Consider the following 14,399-nt stretch of genomic DNA (forward strand, 5'->3'; position numbering starts at 1 on the left):
TATCTACCAAATATGTCTAAGAAGTATTATACTGCATGGTGCATTCTCATTAAAATTGGAAATTGGCAAGATAAAAATGCCTACTACTTAGGGTATGGAATATCCTAGCCAATGCAAAACAACAAGACAAAGAAGTAAAAAACATAAGGATTAAAAAGGAAGAAACAAAACTGTTATTATTTGCAAATAATTTGTCCTACATAGAAAAGCTGCTAAATTATTATAGTAAATAAAAAACTCACCACTTAATAATTAGAATGTGTAATTTTGTTTTAAAAGGATATTGACAGTAGTAAAAATAATAAATGTTTAAGACTTTTATGAAGAAAATTATACAACTTTATTGAAAGACATTTGAAAAGAGTAAGCAATTAAAAGTTACTTTGTTCCTGATAATCTTCCTAAATATATTTCTTTCTAAATGCTGTGCAGTTCCTGTCAGAATTCTAAGAGGGTCTTGTCCCATTCTCCCCACCCCATCTGAAAAACTGATTGTAAAATTTATATGGCAGAGCAAAGAGCTACTCTAGAGGCCTTTTCCAAGGATTGACCTATTTTAGTGAAGAAGCATTTACTTGAAGTTCAGTCCTTTTATCTTACTTGGCTTTTATTGTGTTAAAATTCATGTGAAATATACTACTTTTTAAAATGTTGCAGCGATTATTTCATGGTGATGATATTAGAGGTATTTATACTTTTTCAAAATTTCTAACAGATACATTTAACTTTATAATTTCGAAAGTATAATTTTTTTGTTTGTTTTTGTTGGTTTTTTTTTTGAGGGGGGAATCATGTTTATTTACTTACATATTTTTTTAATGGAGGTACTGAATATTGAATCCAGGACCTCATGCATGCTAAGTACATACTCTACCACTGAGCTATACCCTCCCCCTCAAAAGTATAATTTTTTTAAAAAGTAATTTAGAGATTTTATGAGATACTCTGTATCAAAAATGAATGTTTATTCATTATTTCTAAAAATAAAGTAAAAGCAAGGTAAGTGTCCTTTGGTACAGAACTATTTAAATAAGACTGTCCGGGTTATGGATTAGATACAGTGACTAAAAAGAATAAACATGTGTGTCCTTTGAGATATTTTTGAATTGTATATAAAAACTTCTTCATTGTGATTATCTGAAGGATGGGGAACATTGCTGGAGGCAGGAGAAAGGAACTAACCTTTTTAGCTTACACTAACAACCTTCTTTCACATAATGCAGAGCTACCTTTTTCTTTTTTATGGTTAAAATTATTTTTTAGAGTGATTGTATATGATTTATTTAGCTATTTCTTTCATGATGGATAATTAGGTAATGCTGCAAAATACATTTAAGTACATATATCCTGAAACATTGTGGGAATATTTTCATATTAGATACCTAGAAATGATTATTGGATCATAGGATATGCACACTTAAAACTTTTGTAATATGTACCTTTTAATCAGCAAAATTCTTACTAGTTTAGATTCTCTACAGTGTATGAGACTTACTTTTTCCACGAGACCCTGGTTGACATTGAATGTTAACAAAATTTAGAAGATATCACTGATCTAGTAGAATTTAAAGTATACTAGGCATGAGATACCCTCATTCGTATATACTTTTCAATATATATATTATATGACAACAGAAAGCTAAAAATATCTCGCCCAGTTTCCCTGAAATGTGGCTTATGCTAAGCCTGCCTTCTTGAACTCATAATTTAAAAGACAGATTTACTGAGATATAGTTTACATACCATATAATTCATCTATTTAAAGTATATAATCCAATGATTTTCAGTCTATTCACAGTTATGCAACTGTCACCACAATTAATTTTAGAATATTTTCATCGCTGTAAAAAAAGAAACCCTGTACTCATTAGCAGTCACTTACCACTTCTACCCAGTCTTCCCAGCCCTAGCCAACCACTTACCTTCTTACTGTCTCTATATATTTGCTTATTCTGGACATTCCATTCTATATAAATGGAATCATACAATATGTGGTCTTCTATGACTGGCTTCTTAGCATGTTTTTATGGTTCATCTGCATTATAGCACGTACGAGTCCTTCATGCCTTTTTACGATTGAATAAAATCCTATTTTGTATATCATACCACATTTTACGTATCCATTATCAGTGTTGTTTCCATTTTTTGGCTATTATGAATAATGCTGCCATGAACATTCATGGACAGGTTTTTATATGAACATATGTCTTCATTTTTCTTGAGTATATGCCTCCAATAATGTTTTGAGGAACTAGCAGAATGTTTTTGAAAATGGCTGCATCATTTTACTTTCTCATTAGTACTGTATGAAGGTTTTAGTTTCTGCATTACAAAGAATTTAAACTACTAGATTAATCTACTAGCTCAAATACACATGTAATAATTTTGATGGCTGCCTGAGTTTTCATGGCCACTTATTTAAGGAGTACTTAAAGTTTTAAGAAAACCTTTTTTTATGGAAAATTTTAAACATACACAAAAGTAGAGTAGTGTGGTTAACCATCATGAATGCATTGATAAAAGATGATTTATATTCAGTTTGAAAACTGATTTGTTAAAATTTAGACTGATACATTTTGTTTGGTGTAAATTTTCTTTTGGCAATATTCAGATGATTACATTGACTGTAAGTCTTTCTTGAGATAGGATACTTGTTTTTATATTTCTTTAGAGAAAAATTGTCACTGCTTTGTCACAGCCTAATCAGGACATTTAATTTTGGAATTTGAAGAAGAGATACCTGGTTCTTTTGAAAATACCGTTTTAGTCTTTAGCCCTAAAATTTGAGACAGCCTTCCTCTACACCTTTTCCTTTTTGAATAGGTAATTCTTTTACTCAATATTTGCATCAAAAAATCTGGTTTCCGCCCCTACCCATATATATCCAATTTCTGGTATACCTTTTAGGTAACCTTTTATTTGTGTGCTTTTTCTGTATTTCTTTATGTAATTAAAGCAAATACAAAGATATATTCTTATTTCCCCAGTCCTCTTCATACACATACTGTATATATCATTCTGTATTTTGTGTAACGTTTATGTAGACCTTTGTGGAAATTTTCCATTTCCATGCATAGTATGCTTAAATATTCCTTTTTATTGCTGTAGATTCCATTATATAGATGTACTGTAGTTTACCAGTTACAGTGTACCAAAAATAGGCTTCCTTGGAAAGAGAAATTTATATTTGTGGTTTTGATAAGATACTTTCAAATTTTGCCTTGTATGTCTTGCTTAATTTTGCACTGCTATCAGCAGTGTATGAGATGCCTGTTTACCATAGCCTCATCAACTGCTGTGTTGTCAAACGTTTGGGTTTCTGCCAATCTGATAAATGAAAAATGTTTTGGCAAGTTTGAGTTTGCTTATCTCTGAGATTGAACACCTTTTCATATCCTTGAAGGCCATTTATACTTTTGTTTGTATGAGGTGTCTTTCATGTTCTTTGCCCATTTTCTATTAGGTTGTTGATTTTTTAGAAAATATTTTTTAATTGAATTATAGTCATTTTACAATGTGTCAAATTCCAGTATAGAGCACAATTTTTCAGTTATACATGAACATACATATATATTCATTGTCACATTTATTTTTCTCTGTGAGCTACCACAAGATCTAATATATATTTCCCTGTGCTATACAGTATAAGCTTGTCTGTCTATTCTACATTTTGAAATCCCAGTCTGTCCCTTCCCACCCCCCACCCCCAGGTTGTTGATTTTGATCTCAGTTTTTCTGGAATTCTTATATACCAGGAAGTTTATATGCCTGTTACATAAGTTACAAATATTTTTTTCCCAGTTTGCATTTGTCCTTTGACTTTGCTTATATAGTTGTCCCTTAGTATCCACAGGGGATTGGTTCCAGGATCCCATGGGGATATCAAAATCCTTGGATGTTCAAGTCTGTTATATAAAATGATATAGTATTTGCATATAACCTATGCACCTCCTCCTGTATACTTTAAGTCATCTATAGATTACTTATAATAGGCAAATTCAATTTTTGCTTTTTTGGAACTTTCTGGAATTTTTTTCCTAATATTTTTGATCACCTTTTGATTGAATCCACAGATGCAGCACCCACAGATATGGAGGGCTGACTATAGTGTGTGTATTTGTTTTGCCATCTTAAAAAGTTCCTTAGTTTTATGTAGTTGAATTTAGTATTTTTTCTTTATGGCTTCCAGATTTTGCATCATAGTTTTATAGGCCTTTTTCACTTGAGGTTATAAAGGAGTTTGCCATGTTTCTTCCAATTCTTTTATGGTTTGTCCCCTCCTTCTTTCAACATTTAAATCTTTGATTCATTTGGAGTTTACCCTAGTATATGGTATGAAGTATGGGTGGGCCTTTTTTTCCTAGATTGGTTCCAGTTGTCCCAACATTAGTTATTTAAAAGTTCATCTTTACCGTATTTCAGATACTGCCCCTTTTTTAATTCTAATTTTCTTTTTGTGTTGGAGTCTGTTTTGGTCTTTCTGTTTTGTTCCATCGGTCTGTCAGTCTTTAGAACAGGCACAATTGTGAAGGAGCAAATAAAAATCAGCCTACAGAAGTGGATGAATGAGGACTGATTGATGACTTTCCCTTGGTGCCAAGATTGGAAACCAAATCTTTGCCTGCTAATGAAACATATATACACCTTGGAATCAGCCTGTTCAGACAAGCAGAAGGGAGTATAGCTGTATTACAAAATGGCGTTAACAGGAGTGCTTGAGGGAAATTACCAAAGGAACTGAGGGGTAGATAGCTGTAGTTCGTTGATGACCTTACATGCCATAGAGAGGAATTTGAATTTTGCCCTCTAAATAACTGGAAAATTTTAAACAATCTAATAAAATGTAAGATTATATTTCAGAATGGGATTCTAAGTTTGAGTTCAGTGGGCTCCTCAGCATCCAGGTATGGGCTTCAGGTTCTCTGAATTCTCTGAACTTTTACATTTCAGAGAGTATCTAAGGCTTTCATCAGATTCTCGGAAGTCTTTGACACACACCTTCTTTAGTAACATGGGATAGGATAGATTGAATGGTGTTTAAAACTAAAGATAGGGTTGCCAATCAAGAAATTTCTGTATTAGAGTAAGCAGAATATGAATGGCAGAGGGAAAAAAATGAGCTTTCCCTTCTATTCCTTATTTCTGAAGGGTACGGCCAACTCTCACTCCTCACAGTAGTTACTATTCTACAAAGTCACTGCAAACACTGAATTAGTTTGGTGAATACTGAACCATTGCTACTGGGAGAAATACTGAATTACTATTACATTAATGAGCCAAAGATGGCCTCTGGATATTGGCCCCTAGGTTGTTTTTTCTAGCCAGCTGGGGTCCGTTAGCTTAAAAGCTTCTTGGCATAGGGCACTTGTTATACAGTATGAGAGCTAGAAAAAGAAGGCATTGTCACCTTATTCAGCCTCAGCTGGGAAGGTACACATGGAGCAACTCAAATTTTTCAGGGCTATGTGCATGTCTGCAAAAGTGCTACAAGTATTGATTTGGTTACAAATACATTTTAGCAAATAGACAAATTTGCAAATATAGTCCACAGATAAAGAGGATCAGCTGTACCTGTCCAGTCTCTTAAATACTTCCAATGATGAGCATACTCCCTCCTAATAAACTTCACCCTTGCTGGATGGTAGTTTTAATGGTTATATTAAGCAAAAATCTGCCTCCTGTGTTTTCTAATCTTAGGTCTTAATTTGGCTTTCTGAATTGTTCCCCTTCAATATACTATTTAAATTCAACTGTCTTCTATTCACTTTTACTCCATTTTTCCCCCTCTAGCACAAAGATTCCCCATTTGTAAACTTTTGCTTTGTTAAATAGAGATTTAAAAGAAAAAAACCTTTAATTTTATTGTTATTAATTAACACATGTTCTCTATCTCCACTCCTTTCCCCACATAAAAACCGCCCAACCTGAACTCCCACTGCTTCACTTTAGTCTACACTATGTTTGTCAGTTCTTTTTCAGTTTTAAATTATTCAAATTAATTAATAACTGGAGAGATGAGTCTCATGCAGAAAGGCTAGGATAGTGATAACTTCAGATATACAGAAAGATTCTTTTAATCTCTATTTTCAGTGCCCCATTTCATCCCCACTCCTAATGTCATCTCTGTTCCTTAGATTAGCTTCATTCTATAGCCAGATTTTCTCAGTGTACCAAGAAGATGGCCATTAGGGGCTCCAAATTTCTGTCCTCATGGAATGCTTTAACCGTAGTAGACACAGAAATGTCTCTCAACCAGTGTCTGTCAGTTAAAGGTAGAACTCTGGTGCAGCTGGGATTGTATATCTAGCCCTAGATCAGGGGTATGGGAAACTGACTAGCTAGCTTATGTCATGTGTAGCCAGAAAAGTAGTGACCCTTGATTGATAGTCTCTCCAGTACCACGTGGATTTTAGGGAAGGGCAGGTTCTCAGAGGAAATAGAAGCGCTAGGCAACTGAACAACAAATATCAGTTAGACACATTAAGACAAGTATTTTCTTCTGCTGTGGTTAGGATCAGTAAGACATCTCTTAAGGACCATCAGTATGATTGAAGGATTATAGTTTTCAGCTTTGAACAGTATTGAATCAAAATTGATTTTGCTTTAAATGATGACATCTATTACTTCTCAGTGGTGCACACATAGGAACCTGTTGTATTTTCTGTCCTTTTATGTGTTTAAGATATTTCATTACTTTAATAAAAAATTAGAAATTAATTTTGCTTTGATTTAAGTTGGTGAGTGTGAATAGATAATTGAGTCATAATTTCTCTTTAATATTAACTTAGCTCTAGAAATAATTTTGTTTCTGACATAGTAATCCATATGACATTTTAAAGGTATTATGAAGGTAATTTTTTTCAATGATGTGAAAAAATATGTAACTTATTCCCTTTACTTCATATCATATATTTATGACACCATAGGTACCTGCAAGGTGTGGAGTTACAGTTCGGGACAGTCTAAAGAAAGCACTGATGATGAGAGGTCTAATCCCAGAGTGCTGTGCTGTTTACAGAATTCAGGATGGGTATGGTTTGTATGTGATGTGAAACTTTGTTTTAAAAAGGGATAAAACCTCAGACATTAAATTTTGGGGTTTTCTGTAAGATCTTTACCCAAACCTAGGGTATTGAAAATCAGCTTTAGAAAAAAAATATTAATGCTAAGTTAGTTAGCCTAAAGAATCTTATAGGTCCTTTGAGGAGTTAACATTAGATAACTTTGTATGACAACAGTGTTTGTTACTCTTATCAAATGACTTTATTTGGAGTTTGAGATTCTTAAAATTTTTGAATCATTTAGAATGTGACTTATTTGAATAATAGGCTCTTCCCCACTTCTCTGTTTTTAATACAAACTCATAGTTTCACAAAAGGCTTATCAAAATTAACGTTTTATATTGAGTAATTTTTCTTTCAGAAAGCATCTAAAATTGTGCCAAGACCCCCCCAATTTTAAATACCTTTTAAAAAATAATCACCTTTTTGGGGCATGTTGTCCCTTGAGTACTCTTTCTTTGACTGGACAGATAAATCTGTACCTATGATTTTTATTGGGGGGGACCCCAGAAACAATCCATTTTCTGCTGTTTGTAGGTCTTTTCTGGAGCTGACTTGAAGAAAAGAGTACCTCTCTTTACCCTGCTGTTTGTCCAAGAGTGATACATTTATTTGGGGTAAACTTAAAAATTAATTTATTGCCATTTAAATTTCTAACGATGGAAGACCAGGGAGTCAAAACTCCCTCACCATTACTAGCCCCTCAATAACCAATTTTCATATCTTCAGCATGAGGTAGTTGAAAGTCTTTAGGTATGATAACCAAGAAAGGCTGTGTCTGCACTTTTCAGAGAGAAGAAACCAATTGGCTGGGATACTGATATTTCCTGGCTTACCGGAGAGGAATTGCATGTAGAAGTGTTGGAGAATGTTCCACTTACAACACACAACTTTGTATGTATCTTGATATTTTTTTGAAATGTCAGAAATGTTCAGGTTCTTGTGAATGAATTTTTATTTAGGGAATATGAAGTATGGGTGAATAATTTTGGAATTGATATTTTACCTAAGTTGAAAATCAGTTGTTCTTTAAAAAAAATGCGTATTTAAGCTAAAGAGTTTTATTTCAATCATTATACTTAATTTTTAACTTTAAAAAGTAATAAATATTTATTATTAAAAGAAAATTCTTAAGAATTTGAGTGGTATGAAAGTATATCAAGTTAAAAACATGAAAGTGCCCTACCAGAGGTAAATGGGCCAGTTGTTAATAGTTTATTGTGTAGTCTTCCAAACTCTTTCTGTATGTACAAACATGTCCTTGTACTTCTGAGCACAAAGTTTTCTCCTATTTTTCTCCCTTCTCTTTCCTTCAGTATTTTCCATTTCTTTCCCTTTTTTTTTAAAATGGAGTCGTGTTTTGTGTGATGTTATTCACCTTTTTAAAAAAATTAAACAGTATATCATGGACAAACTTCCATGTCAGCACACCTAGCTTGCAATGATGATTGCAGAATAGTCCCTAAGAACATAAGTTCTGTATACTAACTATCCCTCTATTAATAGACATTTAAGTTTTTAAAAAAATCTATTACATACATGGTAAACAGAATCTTTCTGCATACATCTTGACACCTTTGTGTAAGTGTTTCTGAAGGATACGTTAATGGAGGTGGACTAGCTCTCCTTGAGGACTTAAGAACATTGTTAAAGTTCTCCTTGAGCACTTCTCCCTTTGTCTGGTTTTTGCATTTGCCGGAACCTAGCCTAGTGAAGTGTCAACAGCCAGGAGGCCTGGAACATGGGGACCTCTCTACCTAAGAGTTAAGAATACAGGTCCCAGAGCTTGAGAACCTATCCTCTAAAAGTGTAGGCAGAATCCAAGATTAGAACGATCTATAAGGCAGATAAGCATTTACTACTTTTCTCTATATGGAATTTTGACGATAGTTTATTTTTCTAAGTGGTTAGTTATTGCTACCCTTTTGGCATCAAGTGTTTTCCCATGTGTCTTGGTGATTAGTACAACTGGGCTCTTTTGATTTCCTTGGGGGTTGGTGTTTTGGAGGGTCCATTGGGGTGAATAGTGAAGTCAGGTTTGTGCTTCAGTAAATAAGGCATCTTTTGGATGAGTGTAAGATATATCTGATGTGAGTCAGATTTACTGTGTAGCAGATAGTTTTATAATGATGAGATAAGGAGTTCACTACTATTGTTTTTTTTTAACTTGTAGAATTTTGAGAGGACAGATCTTAAGATTTTTTATATAAGTTTTTAGGAATCAAAAAAAAAGTTGAGCTTATATTTCACTGTGATCATTCCTGCTTTTCTTAGTTATTTTTCTTAGCTAGAAATTAGGTATGAGGAGGTAAAAGAAGACTGAAGTTGCTAACCATAAGATAATATTAAAATAGTACCTAAGGAAGGTCCTTGCCACAAGAGGATAATGAAAGCAAACTGCAGGTTAGTTGCAGAGTATGGAAATCCTCACAGCACAGTTGGAGAGCTACCAGTAAATATTTATTGAGAACTTTGCATTTGCCAACACTTTGTCTGATCTGAGGATATAACAATGAAAAAGTAAACAGTATCCCTGCCTTAGAGTAGAGAGACAGATAATTTAATAAGAAAATTTCATGTGTACTCCTCTAATTGCTGTGTATGTTTAATATGCTTTGGATGCACAGAGTGGAGACTCCTAACATGGCCTTTGAGGGGTCAGGAAGGTTTTCCAAAGGGAGGAATATCTAAGCTAAGGGCTGATGGATGAGAGAATAGCAGATGAACAGTCAAAGGAAGAGTGCTTGAGACACAGGGAGCAGTAAGAAAGTACGTTACCTTTTTAGTTTTGAAAGAAATTCAGCATGGATGGTACAGAGTTGGAGAGGTAGCAAGTATATGATATAGGTAGAGTAAGCAGAGCCCAGCTCATGAGTCCTTGTAAGCCATGTCAAAGATTTGGACTTTTCTCTAAGGTAATTGGAAGTTTAATATAAGAAGAAGAGATGTGTGATGCATTTTGTGTTTTAGAACAATTGCTCTGAGTGTCATATAGAGGCAAGAGTAAGCCTGTGTACTGCTTAGAAAGGGAAGAATTTCTCTCTTTGCTCCTCTGAGCTGGGTTTTGCTGACTACTCAAGGAATGCTGCTTATCCCTCCTGGTTTCATAGAGTCTTATAAAAGCTGTCGCTTCAGTATTTGCCTACCTCCCAGGAGTCCTTGGAAACTGGCAGGGCGAAGGGGCAGGGAAGGTAGAGAAGCAAGAGTAGAAACAGTTGCCCTGTGTCTAGCCCTTGCCATTCTCCACAGGCACCAGGGTTAATGTCTTCCTCAGGCAGCCCCATACCTTACAAATTAATACATGCAGATTGCCTGGTCTGTGCCTCCCACTAGTTTACCTTCCATGTCTAGATGTGCTTGAATTCCAAAATAAGCATAAATTGTGGCACAAAAGAAAAGATATACCTTCCTGTGCCCACCTTTATTGACAAAGGTATACTCACAGGTATATGTCACTTACTCAATTTATACTCAGATGCATAACCACGTTCTGTCTTACTCAGGTGTTTTCCTCTCCTTTCTGCCTCCTCTCCTCCCATTTCTCTCTTTTTGTTTTCTCTTCCTTTACATACAGAAACAACCATTTGCACATAGTTTTCAAGTGTAAGTCAGTGACAGAAAGAAATACTGCAGTTGAGTAGATTAAAGAAGGAAGAGAAATTAGGACTTCATGAAACTCAGTGGATTATTAGGCAACTGAGAGTATGAGTAGTTAGCAAAAAGGATCAGATGACTATAAAGTGCTGATTCCTGTAAACACATTTTGTATTTTTCTGTGCTCTAATTTCCAGAGATTCTGCTAGCAATCTAAAAAGATGCTTGCTTTGGTAAATAGTAGCCACATAAATATTAAAGAAAAGTTTCTAATTTTTTGTATATCTAAAGACAAATAATGGAAAAGGAACAAAACTAAAAACAGTCAGTTGTCTTTTTATATCCCCTAGAAAGTGATACATAGAAAGGTGAGGAATCAGCAGCAAAGCCGCCTGAGTGACCTTGAATTCTGGCTTCTAAGCTTGGCAAGTTCCCCCCCAAATGGCAGGGCTATCCCAATGATAAAGGACAGTCAGGGAGGTGATGGGTGGCCCCTGCCCAAGTATAATGACATCGAAGTGAAAGCCTTACTTCATCTAACTGCTAGTTTGTAGTCTATTTTGAGGCATGTGTGACTGTGGTGTGCTTTAATTTGCAATATAAATTAATTAAACCATATTTAATTCCACCCTCAAAAAAAAAAGTGAGGAAAATAAGAGCTACTAAGAGTAGCTAAATTTTACTAAGAGTAGCTAATTTAGGTAGCTAAACTACCTAAATGTTCTAAAAAAGCCAGAACGGATGATGTGCCAAGATACCATTTTCTTGATGAAACATTTTTAAAATAATGTTTTATCCTGATAAATATGTTTATTGAAAAGAGTTTGGTAAACTGTGGATATTGACATCAATTTAATGGTCATGAAAAGCATTTACATGCAGTAGAATGGATTAGAAAATTCTGATGTACATTATACGTTCTGGTGTATTTTTCTTACTTTCATTTGTGGTTAATGCTGTCTGAAATGAATTAAGAATATATGGCAAAGAAAAAGGCCAAAATAGAGTCACCCCTGCTCTCACCGCTCTTAAATAGCCATTGTTAGCATTTTGGTATTTGTTTATCCTTCTTATGTCTTCTGCTTTTTATCTACACAGTGTTAAACAATTTCTGACTTTGGTAGTTACCAAGATAGAGTCTCCCTAGCACAGTTCTGTTTATGTGACCCACGTTGTAGGTCATTTGCCTCTGGACGTGGAGTTCTTACATGTTGCCTTTTTAAGTTTCACAAAGAAGAATGTTCACAAATACATTTAGGTGTTGTAATCCTCTGACAAACTGATAACTTGTTAGAAGTATTTCTTAGCATCTTCTAAGTGATTTTCCTGTCCCTTATCCTAAGTTAGCAAGTTTAGGTAGGTTGTTCTGATTTCATATAATTACAAACTAGTTTTTTTCTTTTATAAGTAATTTTTTTTTACATTTGACTCAAATGTATGTATTTTTTTAAATAGTGCAGAAGGCTTTTACAATAAAAAAAATAATCTATTGTCCCATCCCTTGCTAGCCTCTAATGCCACTGTCCATAGGAAATCACTCAACTTTTAACGGTTTCTGTTTTAAACTCTTTTGGTGCTATTTTCATATTACTGAATAATAACTGTAAGCCAGTTTCTTGCTTTATCAATTTTAGACATCGTTTACTGATTGCCAGTTCCATAGAGAGTTAGATTATTTGTAATATTGCAACTTTTCCTCCTGCTTCCTCTCCTCCAACACATGTTTCTGCTTTTTTGTGTTTTTTTATTCCTCTGTTACATACCTTTGTAACTTTATATATGTATACTGATGTTCTGTCGACACCAATAAGCATCTTGTAACTGCTTTCTTTTTACAATTATTAAAGTGAACCTTTATTCTTCCTTTTTCTTCTAATTCTTCCTTCTACTATCATCTCTGCTTTTACTTTTATTGTAGTACAGCTTGAAACTAGTTTCCAGTCTTAAATTCATTTCCCATCTTACTGACTTCTGAGTTTTTAAATTGGGTAATTGGTGGGAGGTAAATACATATAGGCCATCTGTTATCTTGAGCCCACTGCCTTTCATTTTAGTATCTTAGTGTGTAAGTCAGTTCTCATGATGTAAGCATATTAAAGATTTGTTATTTTAAATAAGAAAGTAAATAAGTTGATTTCTAAAAAGATTCTTGCAAGTTTTTGAAATCATCTATGATATTTTACTTTGCAGGTACGGAAAACTTTTTTCACCTTAGCATTTTGTGACTTCTGTCGAAAGCTGCTTTTCCAGGGGTTCCGCTGTCAAACATGTGGTTATAAATTTCACCAGCGTTGTAGTACAGAGGTTCCACTGATGTGTGTTAATTATGACCAACTTGAGTAAGTAATCCAAAAAAATTTCTATCTACTATTTAACATTAACTTTTCTTAATATGAAACTGGTGTATCTTAGAGTCTGTGGGAGTTTTCTGTTCAGTAGGGTTGTTACCAGGAATTTTTAAAAGTGTTGCTAGAGAGTAATATTTGGTATAGCCAGTACTTCTCTCTCAGACTCTAATTTGGACTGTACATTTCATTCATGTTTTATATTCTCTTTGAAGTAATAAAGATCCCTTGCCCGTAGAAATCAGTTTTAGATAGATTTTGGGAGGAGAGCAGGTGTTTCAGTTAAGTTAGCCGTTACATTTTTGGACCACAGATCAGGGAGTCAGATTCTGTTAGCTATTTTGTAAATTATGTTTTCTCTCTTCTCCAAGTTAATGTCTGTCTGTCTGTCTTCTCTCTCTTTCCTTCCTTCCCTTCTTCTCCCTTCCTCTCTTCCCCCGTTCATCTCCCCCCTTTATCCACTTACCTCAGTTTATTTAAAAACAACATATAAACTCTTTGAACCCAGTGAATTTTTTTCTAAAATTTATATTTGCTTTATGCCAGAGTTTCTCTAATAGATTAGATTGAGTTTCTTTTAATCTTGTTTTGTGTTGTTGCTACTTCTGTTAAAGTCTTACTACTTTTTTTTGATCACTTGCGCAAAGGGAACAGCTCTGTACTTTAAAGTATATCATAAATATGTAATCTAACTTTTAGCAATATTTATTTTCTTCTAATTCCTTAACCATAAAGCATGGTTTTTACCTTCTACCATGTAGAAATTTGCTGTGTAGAACAATTAGTTTTAGATTCTAAGCTTGCCTTTGGAAGTACAGTATAATTTTTTAAATAAGCCTTTAGACAAAAATAAAACTAATTTTAAAAGAAGGAAAGAAAAAAACTAACTAAATTTTAGAATCCTTTCTGAAAATGGAATTTGATCGCAGATATTTTTGTTAATTCTGTAATGTATTCTGGTGTATGAAGCTTCTGGGTTTTGCACAAGTTAGGTTTGTTTTGTTTTGTTTTTGTTTTTGCCTCACAGTTTGCTGTTTGTCTCCAAGTTCTTTGAACACCACCCAATACCACAGGAGGAGGCCTCCTTAGCAGAGACTGCCCTTACGTCTGGGTCATCCTCGTCTGCACCCCCCTCCGATTCTATTGGGTATGATTTGACTCCTGCTGTTCAGTGACATGCTATTTGAGCTGATTTCTTTTGGAACTTTTATTTAATTATAAATCTTTCCAACATTTATATTGTTACATTAAGAACTCTTTTCAGGTAACTTATTTTTTTAGAGTTCCTGCCTTCTGCTCATCACTTTATTAGGTAATATCAGATATAGAAGTATATGATTTCTATTTACAAAAGTAGCATTAACATACAAGATAATTTTAAAATAGTATATAATTATAA

The 14,399-nt window shown here is 34.0% G+C and overlaps 1 protein-coding gene across 3 annotated transcripts in view; it reads left to right on the forward strand.

Annotated features, from left to right (window-relative positions):
- BRAF (B-Raf proto-oncogene, serine/threonine kinase) overlaps positions 1-14,399 on the forward strand; it is a 140,410-nt gene that overhangs the window by 72,899 nt on the left and 53,112 nt on the right. For 2 of the 3 annotated variants that reach the window (XM_031455495.2, XM_031455493.2), the window contains exons 4-7: positions 6,927-7,030; positions 7,853-7,955; positions 12,846-12,994; positions 14,028-14,147. In XM_031455495.2, the coding sequence (XP_031311355.1) occupies positions 6,927-7,030; positions 7,853-7,955; positions 12,846-12,994; positions 14,028-14,147 (476 nt within the window). The remainder of the gene's footprint in view (positions 1-6,926; positions 7,031-7,852; positions 7,956-12,845; positions 12,995-14,027; positions 14,148-14,399) is intronic. The other variant, XM_064487290.1, reaches the window with a different exon arrangement.

Source organism: Camelus dromedarius, chromosome 7, assembly GCF_036321535.1.
Source record: "Camelus dromedarius isolate mCamDro1 chromosome 7, mCamDro1.pat, whole genome shotgun sequence".
NCBI lineage: Eukaryota > Metazoa > Chordata > Mammalia > Artiodactyla > Camelidae > Camelus > Camelus dromedarius.